Source organism: Elgaria multicarinata, chromosome 4 (assembly GCF_023053635.1).
Source record: "Elgaria multicarinata webbii isolate HBS135686 ecotype San Diego chromosome 4, rElgMul1.1.pri, whole genome shotgun sequence".
Classification (NCBI taxonomy): Eukaryota; Metazoa; Chordata; class Lepidosauria; order Squamata; family Anguidae; genus Elgaria; species Elgaria multicarinata.
The window spans coordinates 103,422,601-103,445,990 of NC_086174.1; the positions used below are offsets into that span (position 1 = coordinate 103,422,601).

The window sequence follows — 23,390 nt, forward strand, 5'->3', positions numbered from 1 at the left end:
CCATGATGATGTATTTTCCCTACCAACCTGCCTAATTAGCATAATTACCCTCCTTGTGCATGGATTGTCATTATATCCGAGGGTAGCTGGCCGGAGTGGTTTACAAACCACCCTGAAACCATAAAACATGCCATGGGTACAAACTGTAGAACAAGCTACCCACCCATCCTCACTGGATTCCGACATCACAACTACCCGCGCCCATCAAGGGTAATTATACTATTTAGGCTACTCATAACCGGCACGCAGGGGAGGGGGAAAAAGCCACCATGGCTTATTTTCGCTCTGTGATCATGCAAACCCAGTTAAAGAGCCCCAAAAATGTCTTTGTAAATTGGCACTTAGATGATCTATATGATACCCTTACCACAGTGACAGAAATGCTTTCATGTGATGACTTGTACAAAATTTTGCATTAGCAGTAGCATCTGTGAATACATCCTCTTTCCTCATGGCGCTGAGGAAATCTCCATGCCATCAACATCAGCTCTGGCATGAAAATTACCTAAGTGACGAAGTAGCAACATGTAACTACTGGTGCTAAGGAAGTAGGACATATTTTGGACACACATGGATCAGCCACCATGCGGAGACTAGTTCAGACAGATGCTACACAGCAATCGTAATGTGTAGACTGGCTCTCATTTAGGATAAGTTCCAATAACAATAGGGTTCAAAACAAGTTTAGATATACGTCTGAACTTGTAGGCATTTTTTAAATAAAATATTTACCAGGCTATTCATGCTTGAATTATCTTTTTATCTAAACATTCATACTTGATTTCTTCAAACTGGCTAGATTGATTAGCCTCAAGTCAAAAAAGGGGAAGACAGAAACCTTTTTCAATGCTGGCAAGCTGACACAACTATATTATTAGCCTATGAAGGTCCACATGCTTTGTTTTATTGCTGCTTCAGTAAACAAGGATTCTAAAATGTTGTTTTCTTCCTACCCTCCTTTTTCCTATATAAAGAGTACTAAGGACAGTATCCAATGTACATTCCTTAGAATAGACCCACTGAAATGAATGGAACTTCAGTTATACTAACTCTAAGATCTACATCAAGCAGGATATAACACTTTGAAAGAGATTTGAAAACAGACACTTAGGGTGCAATCCTGTGCATGTTTAGACAGAAAAAGTCCTATACCTGTTAGCATTTCACAGCCAGCATGGTTGGCTTGAGCATGCTGGGAGTTGTAGGCCTTTATTCTGTCTAAACATGCATAGGATTGGCTACCAGAAAGAGCCTTTTCTGCTGTGGTATCCTGGCTGTGGAGTGAGCTCTCTAGAGAACTTAGGCTGGTACCTACGTTGTACTTCTTTTGGTGTCAGGTAAAGATTCTTTTATTTTCCCAACAGCTTGAAAAAGACCACGAACAGCCTGTCAGTGGAATAATCCTAAATATGCCCCCACCCCTGGGTAAGCTTCAGAGAGGATGTGTCGGGTGATGCTTCTAAGACAGAGAGGATCCAAAAGTGGTGTGAATAAGATTTTTGAATGCAAATTGACCACTCACATACACATGATTAGAACCAAGTGTCCTTCTTTCGTAAGCACATACATACGGAAGAACATTAGTTCCTCATGAACTACATCATCATCCAAAGACAGAACACTTGTACCAGAAAATATCAGCATGTTTCAGCAGACTGGTTTGGTAAAACATCAGCCATTTGAAAGGGCAGCTCAAGATCTCCTTACAGTGATCCGCCTCAGTAATTACTCAGCTAGAACAACAGAAAATATAGGTGCTTCCATAATGGAGATGTTTATTTCTGGCAGTTGTTCTTTTAAATTAACCAGATGGATTATGGCCAATGCCCCAAATATCGCTGTTGCAACAAAAGGCCATCTAGCTATCATAACAAACAAGGAAAGAAATCAAAGTAATTCTTCTCCCCCATCCCACGCTAGTACAGTCAGGCTTTAAAATGAAAATTGGGTTTTAAATTCAACAAAAAAGAGGGACTATCACTGAGATAGATAAAGTCTAATCTAATTACCCTTCCATTGCCTGCCTTTAATGAATTTTATCATTATCTCTTTGAGCCTTATCTCTTTGAGCCTTTCCCTGTTTTGTATGTACAAGATACGGAACAAATTACAAATATAAAACTAGAATGGAAATACCAATAAAACTCTGTTATTACTCACTGGGGATCCATCCCTGTAATGGCTGAAGGTCCAAAGGGAAGTAGAATTATAACAACAGCAATATAATCCCCAGGGACACCAAGGGAGGAATGACAATGTTTTTGCCGGACGGCAGTTCACACCTGCAAGCTGTGCTGACTGCTGCTAGAGTTCACTTAGTAGCAGGATCAGAATAGGAGAAAGAGGATGGTAAGTTTCACACCATGCCAGAAGTACCAAATACCACAGAGCACTGGAGGCCAACCTTTTTGGCAAGTGTATAACAAGTCATTTCTTTAGAAGTGTATTAGAAGCACCATTTTTGGAAAGGAAGAAGGGATAAAACAAACAAACAAACAAAAGCCTGGACTATTAAGCATGGCTACTCAACTACACTCTATAGAACATATGTATCTCCCTCCACCTTGCTGTGATTTTACCTCTTATCTCCTGATCTGGAGCAGTGCCGTGTGCCCCAGTCAAGCCCACAGGTCCTCCTGTATCTGTTTGTGCCACTAGTGTCACCTGTGCCACAGGTTGGCCACCTATGCCACAGAGCTAAGACAGGAGCTTGAATAACACAGAGAGTAACACTCTAATTTCCCAACTGAAAGCCACCATTTTTAGCGGGAACACAATGTGGATAGAGCAGGAAAAGGAGGCCATCCTAACCCTATTTCTCTAAGGTGTGCAGCCCTATTTACCTGTCATCAGTTACCCTTTACACAGTGGCATTCAATTTCCGACTAGACAAACAGGATCACTGAACTGTGACATCCACAAGAACAGGAACACTTTCAATCCCATTTTTGTTCCAGATTTGTGGCTACTGTTGCTGGGCAAGCTGACATCTGGATGTTTCTTAACTCTTGCTACAATCTCCTAGCAGAGTCGTACATTGCTTTTCTCCCTTTTTATATTTAGGATTGGTTTGCCAGGAAAAAGTTTGTTGCAGATCTTAAAATTAGAAAGTTATGTAAAGCTTACATCAATACACATACTGTAACTAGTTGTGACACAAGCAGCAATTGCAAAGTTTTATATGCTCTCACCCAGACACTATTCCGCACAGCTTCAGGCTATCAAAGGATTTAAAGGTTAAAACCAGAAGTTTCAACTGAGCCCAGAAGCCAACAGGTTGCAAGTACAGTTGTTCCAAAAAGCAGCTCTTCCGAAAAGTTGTTCCAGCTTGCCCCAATTAAGGATGTTGGAAAAATCCATTTGCGGGATGGAGTTCGGCGAGCTTTCCTAGGTTCAGCCCACCAGACTTCGTTTCAGTTCCTGCTGTGGTAAAATTTTCACAGATTTTTGAAATTTCTGAGCAATTTCCCTAAATTCAGCCATAATTTGCGCAAATTGCTCAGAAACTTGGGCAAATTGCAGAAGCTACCTGGCAAATTGCATAAAAAAGCTTCACAGAGTTCAGGGGAAAGCCCAGCCGTACATACCATGGAACTCCGTCGAGTCAAAAAAAGAACTGTATTTCCCAACAATGGACATTCCTGGAATCAATAGATTTATTTCACTTTCCTCAGACAGAGTTGACCCCTTTTCAAGTTTGCTAAACCTGAATGGGTTAAACACGGGAGGGGGAAGCGCTCCAGTCCCACTCCTCCCCACATAAGGTTTTGTCATCCCCTACCCATGTCACACATAATGACAACCCATGGTTTAATTAACCCATGGACTGTTGCCTTACCCAATGATTTGACTACCAAATGTTTGAGTAAACTGTGGGTTGTTTTTTAAATTCCTGAGTTGTTTGGTTCCTGCTCTTTCACCCACTTCCCTCTATCCCACATGCCTTTGCGACACTGTAGTACTGGCATGTGCAATGGCTATTTTTTGGATCACTCTTGCCCACCACTTCTGTAGCAGCCAAGTAACACAATCCATGAACAACCCATAGTTCTAGATTTGTACCTAACAACCACCCATAGTTTAAACAATGCATAGTTCATAACCTCTCACAACCTCCAACCCATTGTCTGTCTCCCTAAAGACAGAAGTGGTTTTTATTTTGGCATTTTCAGGTTTTTTTAAAGGTTAAAGGTAGGGAAATAACTTCACTTCAAACAAGATTTTGGTGAAACTTGGAAGCCTTTCATAAGGCTGCTTCAAAGTTTTGTAAACTTAAATTTTCTTTCTCTCTCTGTCTTACACACATAGATGATTTAAAATCTTGACTCTGAAAAAAACATTAGAATTACACAGTATATACTAGAATTGCACAATATATATTATTACATGGTATGTTTATACTCTATACTATATCTATAGTATGTTGCTAGGCATTAGAGGACAAAGTTTTTTTATCCACAGCCCTCTTCTCTGAATATATATTATACAGAGCTGTAGTAAAATTCCCCAAGCCAAACAGGATGCTCTCTCCTGTTTTTTGAAGCATACTTGGTGTGCTTTTTCCCCTCAGGAAACCCCAAAGAACTTCATTTTGATTTTTTTCTTCCCCTAAAGCAATTAATTTTGCCAATGCAAACTGAAATGTGTACTTTGAAAAAATATATAATAGCTTCACTGTTCAACTCTGCACATTTATTAAGAGAAGCTGTTTGCGTCTTCCCCTTGGAGAAGGAAAAACAGCAGAAAAGGAAGATTATTTCACATCCAAATGCAACTGTCAAAGAAAGAAAAATAAAACACTTTCATCCACACTACTTCCAGGAACAATTACATTTTCAAAGCTAGAAGGACATTTATCAGAAAGAATGGTTTGGGAGTGGGGGTTAGTTCACAGTGGATTTGTAAGGAGTTTTTCTCTTGTTACCTTGGTAACGGCTACCTTGGCACCCTTGTTGATAAGCTGCACAACATTATCCACTTGCCCTTTGTATGCAGCTATGAGAAGGCGTTCTGAAAGCACGGCGACCACATCCTGCTGGCTCATGAATTAGGAGAGAATGGCTTTCAGGACAAGCTGTGGACAAGCTTCTTCAGTCCAAAACAAAAGCTTCGCCTCAGTCCAACTGCAGTGCACAGAGGGACTCCAGTTTGGTGGAAGGTTGGATCTGTTGCTATGCCATCTTCTGCATCTATGAATTGGAGCAAGGGGGTGGGAGGGGGGACAAAATACACCATCAGTCACATCTTGGGAGCGAAACAAAACAGCAGCAATTACTTCTCAAAAATCCTCTGAAAAGGAGGAAGGAGCAAACGAAGAATACCTGAAAATTGCAAAGGTAGAACCGTTGGGATTGCTACATGCAACAGAAAGGATCTGGAGAAGATACACTTTTGGTACGTCCTCTTGTCATCCACATGGTTTACAAGGATTACAATCACAGTACGTAAATGGCACTGTATTTCTAACTCCAATGCACTGCAAATGTAAGAAATGTGAGGAGAGTCTGCTCAGGCGACCATCCTCCTTTCTCCAGTCACTCCAGGATGCTGCTCCCTTGTAAGTCTGCTTTCCCTCCAGAGCTTTTCCATTAATAGGCAGAAGCACGGCACCTCCTCCCTCATTGATGGGCTCACTTCCACGGAGTATAACCTCCAGTGTGTGTAGAGGCATCAATTAATTACCCATGTCTAAATGTCTTCCAACTACAGTGGTATGATTGTTAAGCATATCATAAACTCTCAGGCGGCATAGCACTGAATGTACGGATCCCTTAACTGTCGGAGCGTATCCTTCAGGAACAGCAATTACAGAGCAAGAAGTAAAACCACTGGAAGATTCCTAATTTTAAAAAATAATAAAATAAATTAGCTTGCCTGCTCATCCATGCCAATGGAAGTCATTTTGTGGCACATACTTAACCCAGGAAAAAGATATATAATCCGTTCTTATCCAATTGACCAAGAAAACCAAAACACACACATAACCTACTTATTTGGAGGGAAGTTTTAGGCCTACACTGCCCATGCACAGGAAGAGGTAATTAGAGTGGTCTGTACCATTTCAGACTGAATGTGGAGAGAGAGAAAATACTTTTTTTAATACTCCCTATGTCAAAATTTAAAAAAATCCCTGCAAGAAGAAATGAGTAAAGCAGCAACTGGCCTGGGCCAGAACCATTTCCCCTTATGTTTTGTGGAGGGAGGGGGTTTAAGCTTTGCAGGGATTTTTTTTCTGTGTGGGAAAATCACATTTCAAAAAAATGTGATTTCCCTACTCTCTGGGTTGGTGCAGTCCATTCTGCCATTTTGTTCTGATGCACTTGTGCCCAGGCCTTTTCACGGGTGAGTAGGCAAGTGGCTACTTACATGCCTGCTATAGAGAGAGAGAGAGAGAGAGAGAAAGAGAGAGATCTATCGCTAGACAGACTTGAGTCTGGACAGCAATACAAAGAAATTATATGCATGTGGGCCGAGAACTGCCTGCAGCAGAAGATTCACTTATTTGCTGTGTATACTGCAACAGTTCCAGCTGTCAATGGAACAATCAGCTATTTGGTTTTAAAAGTGGCTTGACATTTCAGAGGAGGAGCAGCGCTGAAGATATGGCGAACAAGACCAATTACACATGCAACTGTGTCTTCTATGCATGAAAATACGCCTTTGTATTGTGGAATGGACGAACGCCTAAGTCTTCTTCAACTCTTCTGCTTTGGTACCAAGCAAGAGTGTAAACAACACAGGCTCATATCATGCTTTATTGAGCTTCTCTACATTAAGCAAAAATCCCACACCTTTATCAGGCTTTCTTCTTCTGCAGTCTTTCCAGGTTTACGATGGACTTCCTTAGGTGGAGAATATGTGATTTGGAATTGAAAACATCCTTTCTCGACAATACTCTATATGTTCAATGAAAGTGTGCCATCTAGTGGCTGTATTATAGTGCTCTATTGGCATTACACCCTACTGATAGGGTGCCATTGGGCATGTCTACACTAGTTGATATCCCGGGGATTGTCCCAGGATCATCCCTGTGTGTCCATATGACGCACAGGGGATCCTGGGAGCAGGGAGGGATGATCCCTCCATTTCCCCGGGATATCGGCAGGCCCTTTTAGCCCGATTCTTCCCGTGGTCTCAGGATCGTCCCAAGACAGCAGGAAGTGTGGGCACCCGTCGCAGCTTCGTCCTGCCTCCTCACAAGTAAACGCAAGTAAAAGTAAAAGTAAAAATTCTCCTGACATTCTCCTGTAATTTGTAGCCACCCTGGACAGTAACAGGTAGCCTACAGGCCTAGCCTAAGCTATGATAGAGGTACACCTGCACTCCTGCCTCACCCTTATGTAATTTCTGTCTTGTGCAATTGAATGGCACTTGCATATAGTGGACTTGACTTGTGGTGCACTTGCCAATCAGGCTGGCCACCACTTCCATAGATACTTGCCTGCAGATGTTGCATGAATATGCAGGGCAACCCACTGGCTGCTTATGTACACTTAGCTACTTACATATCATATACATCTCTGCATTCAATATCAATTTGCCATCACTTATTTGCCTGTCTTTTTGACCTGACCTTAGATTCATTCACAAACAGCATTTGATGCCAGGTGAGTGAAAGAAACAATCCTGACATTTACAAATCACTGAACCTCCTAAAGCTTGTTACTAGTTTATCTATGAACAAATGGTATTTTAAACCTAGTGTAACTTGAAAAGCTGAATGATGTGATTGTAAGGATTCTAAATGCCTAAGTTTACCTGTATGAAATGCCTAAGATTGCTTGTCCCCTCGTCTCCTGAGCTGGTTGGTCAACAAGAACTGAAAAGCAGCCATGTTTTTCACTTCATCACCTGAAGCCCCTGTCTGTGTCTCTGTATCTGCTACTATTGTAGGAAATTCTCCTGACATTTCTGGGATTCATCTAGGAATCCTTTCTGAAGTAAAGAAAAAACAGGCACATCTCTCCTTTAAAGTGTAAGAGTAAAGCAACAACAGTGGAACTCACCAGTGATAGCTGCCTTGGCGGAACAACTGAAGGGGGGATGTTTTATTATAGAGATTTACAAGAGACATTCTAGTATATAAACCACACATCACCACATATTAACACATGCAAAACTGTCCTCTGGCAGTCAAAGATTTATGGCTTAGCACTATTTATTTAACACAACCTCTCAGATGTCCAATGCTTCATCTGTTGATATACTCTCAGATCTCTAATGCTTCATCTGTTGATATACTCTCCCCCTTTCTCTTTCCTTCTCTGATTACTGCACCAGTCATTTTCTTGGAGGCATCATTACTCTCTTCAGCCTTTCATTTCTTGTGACTATATGCAGTGATTTACAGTTACGGTCTTCTGGACTCTTCTGGTGACTAGAACCTTTATCGTTTTATCTGAATCCTCTCCAATACTCGTTTGGGTGTCCACCCAGCCTGAGCTCTACATAAAACATTTTTCCTTTCCTGCTTTTCCACTACATAACCTGTAGGTGACGCTGTACTATAGGAAAATAACACAATTACCAAAATACATTTTCTTTCTTTCGCAAATAATACTCCATTTTCCCTGGTCTAAAAATACTCACAAAGTGCTCTTAAAAAGCAGAAGCCAACAACCTTCATCTAAACAACCTGTAAACAACTGTAAGGAATGATGAGAGCACAAAAAATGCCTTGTGCAGAAAATCTCTCTGTACAACAGAATTCTGCCAAGTTGTATCTAAGCATTAGCTTCAAAAGATTCAGGATAAAAATACATCTTAGGGTGGAACATTATCTTAGGAAATTTGTGGCATCTTCCCCCCATGGCCTTAAGAACCTGGCCTGGGAGAAATCAGGTTAAAGCAGCTGGGGGGCAGGGAGCAGAGGACATTCACACTCAAGAGTCTGTAGTAAGGCAAGAAGGTTAAGCACATGATCCTACCTGCTGATTATCCTCTGCAAATACCCCTCTGTGCCCACATTTGTGTTGCAACGCAAACAAAGGATTGCAAACCCTTTGTTTGCCATGTAACGTGTAGTTTTCTGTTTAACCAGAGGGTACCTTATATTACTGTGTACTGGAGTATTACGAGTGTTAATGTATTTATTAATTATAAGTTCTCCTGCCTTTCAAAGATGTTTTCAGGGTTTGATCTTACAATAGTAGATCAAAATTAAATGACAAACTTCCATGACATGGGAGTGCATGAGATCTTACTTTGGTTTAGTGTTGTCATTGTTTTTAATTTAGCACATCAGCAAGTATCAACCTAAAAGCTCTTGCAAAAAGAAATCCGATCCCAGAGTCTTCCAGGTAAGATGGAAACAAGACTCGATAACAAATCATTCCTCGGAGCGGTTGCTTTTGAGAATGCTACATGAGAGTAGGCAAAATGGATAACTGAACTGACAAAATGAATTAGCATTTCAGATCCATAGCAATGAGGCCATGGTGTAATCAGCTTCTAGATAATGAAATCTAAGAATATCCTTCAATGACTCATTCACTGCCGCATCTATTGTTTGAAAAACATCTATTTCAAAGCAACAAGGACGGGTGGCTTCTTCCAGATAAGGTTAGCAATGTTCAGTTGTTAGGACCTTTTCAACACTGAACATATACTATGTGGGTCAGTTCTGAACTGAACTTTATGTAATCACAGATTATAAGTACTGACTAGAGTACAGCCCTTCTCAGAGAAGGAAGAGGGGGGTGGAAGAGTGACAGAACCACGGCCTCAAGGAGCACCTCAGCCATCTTTGCTCTTCTCTCCCCTACCCCAATCAGGAGAGAGGAGGGAAACCAAGCCTAGTGCACAACACAGTCCAAATCCTATGTGCATGAATGTATCTGTGGAATGGGGGTGGGCAAGTGTATCAGGGTGCATGCCAGCTGTAGGGGTGATGCCACCCACTTGTGTCTGAGGCCCACTGCTCACATGCACCCACTGACATACTTGTCTGGAACCAATTCAGACTTTGTGCTGAAATAAGTTCCCACCCCTGGACTAAACTGAAAAAGCTTTGGGGTGAGTTAAAGCATGGGTAAAGCTCTTCACTTTAGGAAATTGTATGTATCGCACAAGTAGACTTCAACACACACACACGATGATTGAGGACATTAAAAAAGAAAATCCAAGACCATGTTCTTAATGAATTGGCTCTTAACGTTATGCAAAACCCCATCATTATAAACTTAAATGAAAAGTGCTGTCAAGAAAATCATAAATAAGTTTTATAGCTTTCTATTTGTGGCCTAATTTTTCAGTGTTGCTGTCAGTCTAAAAAAGATTTCATTTGAAAAGGGACACTCTGTTTTAAGACGAGCAAGACGTGCCACACAGTATTAGCCGACCAATGTAGTAATTAAATTCTGTTCCTTTAAAAATAGAAACACAAGCATGTCCAAATTGTTCATTTAATCTCTAAAGCAGTTTTTAAATTATTTAGCCTTTCCAATGCAATTAGTGAAACAGATTTTTTTTAAAGGAGCACATTTTAGTAGTCACAAAGGGAAATGACATTTTATATGGTTGTTAAGCTGTTAACCGGCATATGGTATCGGGACTATATTACACCTGGCCTGAAAGACCTGCACTGGCTGCCAATTGCTTTCTGGGCTCAATTCAGGTATTCATCTTAACTTTTAAAGCCCTAAACAGCTTAGAAACTGGCTATCTAAAGGACTCCCTGTCCTGCTATGAACCTGCCTGGGTACTAGGATATGCAGGAGAGGCCCTTTTGAGGGCACCATTGCTAGCCAAGGCCCATTTGACGGATCGCCTCTGTTTCCTAGCAGTATAATTTTAGCAAAATAGTAAGAAAACAAGGGACCTGCATCAATGACTGGAGCTTCACTCCAGCAAGCACCATTTTAGCTCAGGCAGCTCACAAAAGAAGGATGTTAGGTATTCCCTAGGGAGGACCATTTCTTCTGCCCTTCATTCTTTAACAGACCTTGTAGAAGCCATCTTTCTACATCAACCACATTAAGGTGCTCAGAATCTCACTGCTTTCTCCCCACATCATGCTAGCACATTACTTTTTTATCTCAATAAATTATAACAACAAGAGACATGCACAACATAGCCTCTATGTTCAATGTAGCTGAAGCAAAACCATATTACTGAATTACCCTCTGTTTCTGGTGGACAGAGTTCTGCAGTTCAAGTTTCATGCCCACATTTTGAATGGATGACCGATCATGAAAAGGATTTCAGCAGAGACACAAACAGGGTTGGACCCAAGGAACCCACCCCCACCCCCCCGAGGGCCCAGGGTCCCTGGCAGTTTACTTTTGTTCTGCTCCTTCCCACCCTTTCCATTTTCTCTTTTCTTAATATATGCATCTGTGCTCATTAGGGTGATTTTTCCTTCCACACAAATGAGGAAAGTAACTAGAGCAGGTGGAGGCCACCAGTCAGACGTTGGCATTGGATTCCTGCCAAACTTTTAGCAGCAGGCTTCACGTAAGAGGGGGATAAACACATTGGGTTTTCCCCTGGGAAAAGGAAGGGTCAGTACAAGCAGAAGAACCTTGTCTTTGTCAACTCAAGCAAGTTCACATTTCCGCCTTTACTGCGGAGATTTGTAATTCACGTCTTTGGCAATAACAATGTGCACCATTGACACTGCCTATATACCTACGAAGCTTATCAGATATGACACCCAATATGGATTCCTATCTACTTTAACAAAATTACAGAGAGTTTTGCACCACATTGTGTACCGTTCATTGCAAAGTTTTATGTGCTTTTAATGCATAAACTTTGTTTATTGTGAAAATAAAATTGATCAGAGATAGCTACCGAAAGTAACTACACATGATCTCTCTTGTAAACTTCCACATGAACATTGTTTTTAATATGAGAGCTAACATTTTAAATTGCAATCACCATGATTTGAATGAATTGTAAATCAATTCTTTTTACTGATTAAATACATCCAATTAGAATAACCCCTCAGCTCTTCAAAACGCATCTTTTAGCAAAATAAACGATGTTTAGATGCTTTCTGGTCCAAAGTAAAGATTATACACTTTTGAAATAGGCATTTAATGAACTAATATCTAAATCTTATACATGTTTACTCAGAAGTAAGGCTCACTATATTCAATCAAGCTCACTCAAGCTGCAATAACGACATTGCAGCCTAATGTCGTTATTTAAATGGCTTGTACGTTTGTGTGTTTAAGCAGTCTTCATTTTTAATGTACACATTTCAAACTGACAAAGATACAAATCCAATGAGGTGAATCACCAACTTCTGTTTACTACAACAAGGAGTAGGATAGGATGCTATCTGATTCACGTAACATTAACGTAAATGTATGACAATATAATAAAACAAACCTAATTTTCGCACAATGCACTTACGGGTGAAAGTACGCATTATTCAGCCAACTTGCATTTCCAAATCCTGAGTGCTGCTTCTGGTTTGCAAAGCTATTTATTCTTCAAAAGAGGTTCCAGCTTGTGGGTGAAGGCTGGAGAAGAAAAATAGCAGGTGGAAAAAGTTATGCCCCTCATTCCTTGCAAGTAGTCTATTGACAATTGTTGAGTCCCACTGAAGGTAATAAAACTTAAGCATTTCACCACACGCCTATATCCTATTGACTTGACTAGTGCTTACTTTCTCAGGCTTGGTTCTCACTACTGTAGAACTCTTATGTTATTGCAAATTGCATTCATTTTTGTAGTGCAATCCTATATATGTTTATACTTGGAAGTTCAGCTTAGTTTAATGGAACTCCCTCTCTAGTATGGCCTAGTAACCATCTCACCCCCAGCTGCAACAACTTTTTGGGACTGGGAGCTTAAGAGGCAGGCTCCATAGGGGGCGGGTCCGCCACCAGCAGGGTCACCCCCAAAGGGGGTGACACCAAGGCGAGGGCCTGTCCCCTTGTTTGTTTTGTTTTGTTTTCTCCCCCTACTGACTTATAATTTTGTTGTGTATTTTAAACTTTTTTTTTTTACATTTCTTTTCCTATGTTTTAAAATGTATGTTTTAAACTTTGTAATACCGCCTTGAGGCCCAGTATTGGGCAAAAGGCGGGATACAAATAATAATAATAATAATGCACAACAAGATCAATAATCACAACATTCAACTTGCTCACAGAATTACAGCTCAGAAGGGGAAAGGCAATTGTGTTCATTCTCCGTTACTGAAAAACATAATGCCGCATCAACAGTGCTGCAAGACATTTTGGTATTGTTATAAACGGGATTTTCTGAAACTTACAGAAAATTCTTGACGTTGCCCAGAAGGTCATTCACTTCCTTTAATGCTATATTGTTACACTCAAGTGAAGCTTGCATGAAGGGTGACAAAAAATAAATTCAACCTAAAAGTAATTATTTAAGCTAAAAATAGTGGACCTTAGTTTGGACTTAGGCTGAGAGCCCCCGCATTCACCTCTATATATGGTGGGAACTCAGTAAATAGTAGACATGCACACACAGACAGAATGTTTTGGAACATTGGAATATTAGTAAGCAAGTGAAGAGACAAACATCTCCATCATTCAGCCACAATTTCAAATGGATGAAATGAGACAAAGCCTTTTAATTGATTGCATAAGGTTTTTTACTTATACAGAATTTGAATTTGGGAAGAACAAAAGCAAATCTACTCTGTGTTTTAAATTAAATGCTCCAAATATGCATTACACAATACAGTTTTAATTGTACACACATCAGAAAAAGAGGGGGGAAAGAGACTAATAAAGACATGAAATGCATGACATTTGACTGGGAGAGCCTTAGGTATTCAAATAAGTCCCTTTTGATGTAAGCCCCTTTTGAAGATTTCAGGAAAATGTTTAAGCAAGCTTTAGTAGTTCAAAGATAAGGAGAGAGATATTGAGTCATTCCTGTATTCAGCCTCATTAGGATGAGGTTTTTCTTCTCACATGCAAAATTAAGGCTCAGGTGCTTATGAGGTTAGAGTTAAAAGTACACATTTATTTGAAAGGAAAGAAGTTTCCAATAAATAAAAGTAGTTTAGTCTTGTGAAAGCATTCCTTTGGTTTTATGGGGACATTAAGTGTTGTAACTTTTTAATAGTTTATTGTGAGAGTATTGTTTATTTGAATTAAAACATCATTATTATTATTATTATTATTATTATTATTATTATTATTATTATTATTATTATTTTCCAGGAAATTCAGAACCCATGATTTACATTAAATAATTAAATATAATGAGGTACAGTGATTCACCACAGAGGGGAAGGTTTCTCTTGGCTTAATTCTATATGTTTTCTGCTCCATAGGTAATAACAGCTGTGGGGGTATGACATGGACTAGGGCTGGCAGGGGGAGGCGTGTCTTCCTTTCATGCCACCACCCTGCTCCAATTTGGGAGCACCTCCATCGCTGATTTTCCAAGAAATGAACAAGAGATTCATATTTAGTGTGACCCTAAAACATAGCCTGGGAAAGAACATACCCCTGACCTGAACCACTACCACTTCAACTAAATTAATAGGAGATTTCAAAACATGTTTGTTTTAGGACCATTATCTCAGCCCTATAGCAAACTACTTCCATGTGTGGTCTTCTAGCCTGACTTGCATAACGGTTCTCTAGATGGTGGAAAAGAGATCCAATACCACTTGATTCCTTGCCACCGGGAACATATGTCACCGGGGTGGGGTGGGGGAATGTCCATGTGATCATGACATTATGGCAGGATCAGGACAAGGAAAGTTGTATTCTGAGGTTTTTACAATGACATTCGAGCCTAAGAAATGCCTTGCTTGACTAGACCAAAGGTTCATTTAGTCCAGATTCTGATTCTGAAAATGACCAGCTAGATGTTCTGACTTTAGAAGTACAGCATGAAGGCAATAACTCTTCCTTTGTTTTGTTTGTCCCCTCAACATTTAGAGCTATTCTGCCTTGTAACATGGAGATTCCACCTACTTACAGAAATTTTCCCATAGTGGTATTGTTTTTCTATTGACTAAGGAACTTTTGTTGTTGTTGCCCTGAGCACTGAGGCAGAACAAAGACCACAATATCCACAGCCAGATTTAGATTAATCTAGGTAATATCATGCTCAATTTTAATGATTTATTGATGTTGTGGTTTTATTTTGAGATGGTAATTTTAAATTATGTGACCTGTCTTATGTGATGTATAGGCATCAGAAAGGTGGGGTAATTTTCTAATTATTTATTTTTATTTATAATAAACAGGCAATCTGGTCAGCTTTACTGCTGCATATCTATGAAGAAAACAGCATCTTGTATCAGCTTGTACATTAAGACAACAACAACAACAATTAATTTCCAGATTGTGCAATTAGAACTGAAACTGCAGGGCTAAGAAATGACATTAGGGACAAAATTCAAAAGTTATTTACCTGGTATAATTCTTCAGCAATCCCATCTATTTAAACAGAGCTTCAGTTTGCTTGAGAGAAAACAGTTGGTGCACTGCTGTCTCTATTTCCCTTTTCAAATGGTTAATGATCAGGCCATAATTGAAATGGTGTCTTTTAATCCCTGAGAGAAACAATTACCCTTCCTTCCTCAAAGAAAAAAAAAAGTCAAAAAGTATATTATAAATTAATCTCTAGCCATCTGGCTTTCTTAAGCAATTAGATATAGAAGAAGAAAATTGATTGTTTTAACCTATTTCTAGTGCCCAGATAAACATACTGAATGCACATACTGCAGTTAGCTCAAATCTTTGAAGTAAAGCAGTTTTTCTTTGACCTTTATTCAAGTTAAGTCTGAATGATATATCATATTTGGCTGCTCTTATTATATCCAAAGTAATCATTAGTTAAGCATCTTAGAGGAAATGTACTTCAAATGTCAAAATAAGGATTTTATAAACAGCTGTAATGTTGATTCAGTGTAGAGATGTTGATTCAGGGATGAGGACGTCAGGACTGTGTAGATGGAAGGGAACTAACAGAGGGCGATAATATCCCTCAAAAGTGGTTTACTTAATGGGGGAAATTCTCCTTTATTATCATATTTTAACTATCATGATTATATTCCATGATTAATTTCCACAAAGAGAGGTGGTAGGGTCAAGTATTTCCCCCAACTGCAAGTTCTACCATGGGAGCTTCTCTTTCTCTGACCCCTGTTGAACTGGTTTAAGTCACTCGGTACTGAGGGAAATTCCTTTGGCATTGACAGACACGGCCGTCTTTATTATTACTTGAAAAGGCCGAGGTTTTTTTTTACTAAAAGCAGATTCCATGGATGAGCCCTGGCACAAATTAAACGTGAATTGTATGAACAAAAGCATGGTGAAAGTTTTTTCAGTGCACAATAGGACAGTTAGAAATAATTAATTTTCAGTCACATTCTTTCATTCCTGCTTGACTAATTTGAAATGAATACCACTCCCTAGTTTTATCCAAAGGCCATAGTCACTAAAGACACCATTACATGATGTTGTGAACACATCTTGGAGTGTGCCATGGTGATTGCAAACTGTTCTAAAAGCTTTAAAAACAATTAAGAATGAAAATGTATGAGAGCATGCAAATATCTCGGTCCTTAGAGAACAAGTGCTGATCAAGTAATTAACTAATTCTAGCAGGCTAATTTCCTGAACTATATTTAACCCTCATACAGCACACTCTTTCCAAAGGCATTCCACACTTTCCAAAGTGTTTTAGAGCATTCTGATGTTCCTGTGCCATTGTGCCAATCCTCCCCACAATTAAGCTGATACCTTTTGCAAGTATTAATGCAAGTTGCAATCTCCACTACCATAATCACGAATCTTGGAAGTGTGAGGAAAAACCCACTGCTTTCGTGGCTTCTTTTTGGAGAACTTGCTGTGCTTCACTGGATGTGCACAAATCTCCCTGGCAGTAAATGGAGGGGAAATTTGCACACCAAGTAACGGAATAGTCACTGTAGATACACAAATTTCCCCTCTATTTAGTGCCCAGCCTTTAAATTTACACAAATATTCTCATCAGCTTAAAAGCCAAACCTTAGAGGATAGCTGAACAGCAGCAAATGGGGTGCTCACACCAGCAGTGCTTACACTCACCTCCCCCTGCCAACCAATGCCCCCCCCCCCATTTACTCCATCCCAGGTAGTGGGTTTCTTTTAACTGGCAGGGAGATTTGTGCACATTCTCTGAACTACAGCAGTAACTGCCCTGAAAAGGGACAGCAATTGGAGCGAGGACGAGGAGACACCTGAAGATAGTGGCCTCAATCCAGTTGTAGTCATGCACAAACAAGGTTCTTGCATGCTCAGGAATGCAGATGCATGTACCAGAATGCCCACTGGAATGTGCATCCTGTTAAAAGCAATACAGTGCCAGTAGAATCAGGAGTGCTTCTGAATGCATCGCCAATTATATATTTATTTACATGTTTATCCTCCTTTCCATCTCCAAGGAGCTTAGGGTCTCATAAGAGCTTAGGCTGAGAGAGTGTGATTGGCCAAAATTCTCTCAATGACCATCATGGCTGTGCAACCTCTTGAATCTAGATCTCCCTGGTCAAAGTCTGACTAACACCCTAAAATCCAGCAAATCATACATAAACACACTGATATCCATAGACTACCATAGCTGGATGCCTGACCATATAAAAGCTCAGAAGCACTAGAAAAGGATGCAACCACTGCAGCTCCTGCCTTGCTGCTCTATTGTTCCTTTCACCCAAAGTCCTCTCCAGTTCCATGGCAGCAAGAAGGATTCTAGCTTTGACCAGGCCCAGGCAGGGAAGAATGGCCAGTGGAACAGTAGCTCTATCCTCTCTCAGAGCCTCTGGACTTTGAAAAGCGTATTCACCAGACAAAGGTGAGCCTGCAACTCTATCCATCTTTCTGACATGATGTTTGGCATCCTAAGGATAAACTAGTTGTCAAGACACATATGAGTTATTGATCTAATATGTATCCAAATCAACAACAACAACAAAATTAGAGTTACGGTAAAGTATGTGACTCCTGTGAAAAGAAAAATAACTGAATTCTTGTTTTAAGATTGGTTTACTGTTGCTAACACTTTAGATATTTCTTTACCACAAGTAAATGAAACGACTCATTAAAGAGATTAAATAAAATTATATACATTTCAACTTGGAAGCCATCTCCTATCCCAACTCCCAAAGCTTCTATTCAATCTATACAGTTCTCTTTAATAGAAAGAACTTCACCAAACCACAGCCAGCACTATTTAATCTCCCTGTATTATCATTGTCAATCAAACAGAAGAAACACTTAAAAGAACTTTAGAAAGGAAAACCACTGGAATTAAGGTTAGTGAGATGAAAAAAACATTTCCTGGCATCAAGGACATTGTTTTAAAAGCACATTGCAAAACATATTTTAAAAAATCAACTTAAAAATCTACTACTCACAACAAGCATATAGATCAGAAACATTCCTACTCAAAGAGCAGAAAAAGTGTGCATATTCCACACAATTCCTTTCAAATATGTTCAGAGCTAGTCATGTGTGTGCTGCAGTTCTGCACAGAGATGAGCACTGGGAGAATAAAATTCAACTTTCTGAGAAACTTGGCTTTTATAGAAAAAGAGAAAATATATTGCTAGTTCTTATGACTGCAAAGATAGCTTGAAAGTATGTGGGTGTTTTAACTGGTGGGTATCTTAGAAATTCAGAGGGATACAATTTCCAATGAAAAGTGGCAAAGCATCAATCTTGCATAGCCCCTTGTTTTTGTAACACAACATATTATGCAAAATAAGGTAAATTTGCTCAGCTTTTTCTTTTATGCAGGTCATCTCAATATTCAGTTTTTCTTAGCATAGAATTATGTTATGTACAATTACTGCAAAATACACACACCCTGTTTAGCATTTGAGAAATTAACTAGCTTTTGCATGCATATTTGGTGATATTTTCTTGGTGATGCAAGTTTCATTTTCTTGCAAAATCTGGTTTCTACAAAGGAAATGAAACACAGGAAGGAGAAGTGGTAGTAATAACATGGCTATGGTACCTGTCCAGATCTAAGCAGTGATGCCTATGATAAAGTTGTGGAAGGTGGAGACAGAGGCAAGTGTTAAATGCCTTATTCTGCTGTGTCCCAAAGAGGGTTGTGGTAGCAGCAAGGGGTTACATTCTATTCTGAAGAGTCCCATGCCAGACCATGCCAGATGGGAGCTAAGCACTCACTTCACCTCATCCCTCTTCATACAGAGGAGGAGGAGGAGGAGGAGAAAAATAAATAGCATATCCTAATTATTTCCAAAATTGCTGGCACAACTCACAGAAAATACGAAACACTTTAAGGAAGGCCTGTAAAACTTATGAATGCAGCTCACCAGCCCTTTACTTTGTCTTCATGGGTGCTCAACTACTCCCTCATTTCTACAGTCCAAGGCATGGAACAGCAACAGGTTTATCATCTTGGGCTGTGTTCAGCTTGGTAGGTCATAAATTGTACAAAACTTTCTTTAAAGTTTCCCCAGCGTAGGATCCCTCAGATGTTGTGGATTGCAACTTCTATCAGTCACAGGTAGGAATGTTGGAGAAATCCACTACAGGTTCAGATGAGTTAGGATTTCTATGAACCTGACCTACAGATTCTGCAGCAGACTGGTGTTTTTTTCCTGAATTGCACAGATTCTGCACACCTGTGGACAATGGAACAAAAGATACCTGACATTCCATGAAACACAAACAAAATGGATTTAATAAAATCTGTACATCCCTAGTCACAGGCAGCATGGCCATTGTCAGGGATAGTGAGGACTGTAGTCCCAAACATCTGGGAGGTGCTAGATTGGGGAAGGTTGCTTTAAAGCCTACCTTAATATCATCAACTTCACTTAAGGGTACCATATGACTAAAGACATTGGGCCAAAATAGGCATGATGTTAGGTCCATGAGTGCAATTAATGTACTCTTTTCTTCTTTTTTATAATGTAAAAAGCTACTGGGGACAGGAGAAATTTTTAATCCTCCATCCCACCCCACTCCCTTTGCACCAGGACAGAAGCCTCCACTGGTGCCAATGGATGTAAATAGCAACTTCTCCCTTCCCAACACCTTCAGTCTTCTCTGCTGCTGCTGTGGGGGGTGTAGAAGGGGTCCTGTTGCTGCTGTTCCCACATTTTACAAATGTGCACATTAGCTGCATTCACATCATTAACATGCCATCTACTATGGCCCTTAGAAAACAACTTAGATGTGCCATCGCATGCTGTCTGATTACTCGAGAGAGCAACTGAGAAAGCTCCTGTCCCTGGGGAATTACATTGTTGTTGTTTTAATCTCAACGTGCAAGCCCACTTTTCTAACCAACAAAGGACTGTCCAAGCAGCTTACAATCACTACTAAAAAATCATATATAATGATAAAGCTCAACAAGCAACACAGTCCAGTAAACAAAATAAAATTAGCATCCATTATAAAAGTCAGCAGCAAAGTGGTTGATATGAGAGGCCTGTCTAAAAAGAACTGGTTACAGAACCTTTGGAAAAGTTGTGACTGAGGGAACCAGATGGCCTTTCTGGTTAACGGACATCCGGAACTTAGGCCCTCCTTTCCCAACCAGGTGCCCACTAGATGTTTTTGGACTACAAGTTCCATTGTCCCTGGTCATAACCCATGCTCACTTGGGCTGATGGGAGTTGTAGTCCAAAACATCTAGAGGGCACCAAGTTGGGAAAGGCTGGCCTAGGCCTTTTACCAAGAAGGCCCTGTCCCACTTACCCTCCATTTTTATCTCAGTTGGAAGCAGGACACAGCAGAGCCTTCGCATAATATGAAATTATGGAATTCCATAATTCCTATGGAATTCCCTGCCTCTGGAGGTCAGGCAGGCTCCAACCTTGTACTCCTTTCGGTGCCTCCTGAAAACATCTTTATTCCAGGAAGCCTTGGAATATGCAGCCTTGAGTCTCTGTATTTGCTTCTTTTGAAATTTGTTTTAAGTGTTTTATTCTGTTTTTTATTTTCATTTTATCTTGTACACCACTCTGAAATTTTTCAATGGGGAGCGGTATATAAATATTTAAAATAAATAAATAAAATCTCATTTGGACAGGCAGAAGCATGCGGAAACAAGCTGTCCTTAAATTACCTAGACCCAAACAGTTTAAGGCAGGGACAAGCAACCTTTTTGGACCTGTGTGCATATTTGGCACTTTGATAAAATGTCCTGGACACCACCACAAAATGGCTGCCATGGGAGGCAGGGCTACTCACAAAGATCAAGAACGTCTGACTACAAGGCAGAGGTGGGGCCCAATACACTAAAACACTCATTTGAACTCAGTTTTCAGTGCCTACACTCTTTTTTCACAATCTCTTCAAACTCGTCCTCTCTTCTCTTCTTCTCACACAAAAGCAGCTCACGGGTGGGTCCCCCAGACCCTACTGGCTTCCTGCTGTTCTCCCTACTGGCTTCCTGTTGGTTTACCACTGCCTTTCCTAGCCCCCACCCCAACCCACAATGCTTTCTTTAGCTCCCCACTCAATTCAGCAGAAAGAAGTGGCTGGAGTCTCTTTCTGTTTTTCCACTACTTTTTCTCGGTAGCTGGGCACACTGCTGAGGAAAGCATAGGCCTATACTCACCTGCCAACTTCATTTCCTAAGAATGTCTCTGAGCCCCACAACCTACCTCATAGGGTTGTTATTGTGAGGATAAAATGAAGAGGATTATGTATACTGCCTTGGGTTCCTTGGAGGAAATAAAGGTGAGTTATAAATGTAATAAATAAATAAAATTGCCAGTGGAGCAGCTGCTGCAGGGCATTCTGGGGGTAAAGAGAAAGTCACCAGCAAAAAACCAAAAATTATCTGGAGAACATTTTGGTCAGCAGTATTTGAAAGTTATCACTAGATTAATTTTTCCTATGAGGAACAAACCAGCATAGGACTAGCTCAACTCCCTTTGTGCAATTACCTTGACTGGATGGGACTGAGGTGGCTATGTTTCCTACTTTACAGAGGACAGTGCTATATTTGAAGGAGCCCTCTATTTTCATCCAAGCCTGATTTAAAGATAAAGAACCCTAAGAAAGGAGAATCCAGGGCCATGAAATTTACCATTAGTTTTAGCACTTGGACAGCTCACTGAGCAGGCAGCCATGCAGCTCATCTGATCATTTGAGTGTTGTCTATTGGCGCCTGTGTGAGACTGGCATGACACAACAGCCCTCCGGAAGTAAATTCAGCCATGATGGGCTGTTGTGTCATGTGAACCAGGTCAATGTATTAAGTGACCAGTCGAGATAAGAGCTAAGCTATTTCCCAAGCTTTCCTAGTCTTTGTCTCCAATTTATTGCAGGAAAACACAACCATTTAAATACATGTGCACTATTCACCATGTATGTAATTTGCCACTGAAAAACCTAAACTTGGGTACATCTTTTACTTCTTTAAAAAGTAGGAAGGGAATCATCTCTCAGATACTTAGAGCTTTTCTAGATGAGGCTGTTTAACCTGCTGATTCTGCTTCCAGATTCATTACAGAATTAAGGTTTTTTTTCCCATTTCCATACTTTCTACTACATAACCTTTAGGACAGTGGTCTTCAACTGGTCCAGAACCAAGACCCTCCTCGAATTCCCAACTTGCAACATGGGACCCACTTTCACAATTTTCTCCATGCCCAACATCTGGACTTATCTCATGACCCACTTTTTACCAGTTGAAGAGCATTGCCAATGGTGGTGGTGTGGTATAACGGAATAATACAACTACACTGCTGGAGAGTTGTGCTTTGTTTCGTAATGGAAAGAAGAAGAACCACCACCCCACATTTTCCCCAGCCTCATAAAAGTGCTTGGGAAACACAGGAGCAAAAATGACATTATCTAAAACACTCGTAAACAAACAGGGCCAGTGCGCAATAAAAGCCTCATCTAGAAAAGCTTAGTGGTAACCACGTGTTAATAGAAGCATAATATGTGAATGAACCTTAAGTCATGACAGATGGGCAACAAAAACCCTGCCAGGAAGCCTACATTGGTTTTGCCTAGCATCACTAAGAACTTGTCCATCAACTTTCTCTTCTTTGATTAAAAACTCCATTGGCTCCATTTCCAGACTGATCTCATTATTTCTCTTCCTGGTTTTTAATACTCTGAGGATTTGCTCCAGGCTGTTTCATAGACAATGCTTTTTTGCTCAGATAGTACTTGCCTTACATACATATACATCTATCATAGTTAGTCCTGCTTTTACCTGATGGAGCACTTGGACTGGAGCCTTCTGCCACTTTGTGTCAAAGCCCAAAGGAAGCTGTGGTTTGGATCCAGGCTCAGTCATACTTACTATAGTAAGCATGTACCTTTTCTCATTTTTGGTGTTAGGTTTGTACTGTAGCTAATTAAAATTATTTGTTTAAAAGTTGTATTTTTAAAAAGCCTCAGGAACAGTGAATAAGCTGTTATGTGCTGCTTCTTAAGAATTCATACAGAAAACATGAC

General features: G+C 40.2%; 1 protein-coding gene across 1 annotated transcript in view; it reads right to left on the bottom strand.

Annotated features, from left to right (window-relative positions):
- Positions 1 to 23,390, bottom strand: part of ANKRD6 (ankyrin repeat domain 6) — a 78,225-nt gene that overhangs the window by 33,844 nt on the left and 20,991 nt on the right. The window contains exons 2-3 of the mRNA XM_063124881.1: positions 12,361 to 12,470; positions 4,925 to 5,189 (exon numbers count right to left, since the gene is read on the bottom strand). Of these exons, the coding sequence (XP_062980951.1) occupies positions 4,925 to 5,044 (120 nt within the window). The 5' untranslated portion in view covers positions 5,045 to 5,189; positions 12,361 to 12,470. The remainder of the gene's footprint in view (positions 1 to 4,924; positions 5,190 to 12,360; positions 12,471 to 23,390) is intronic.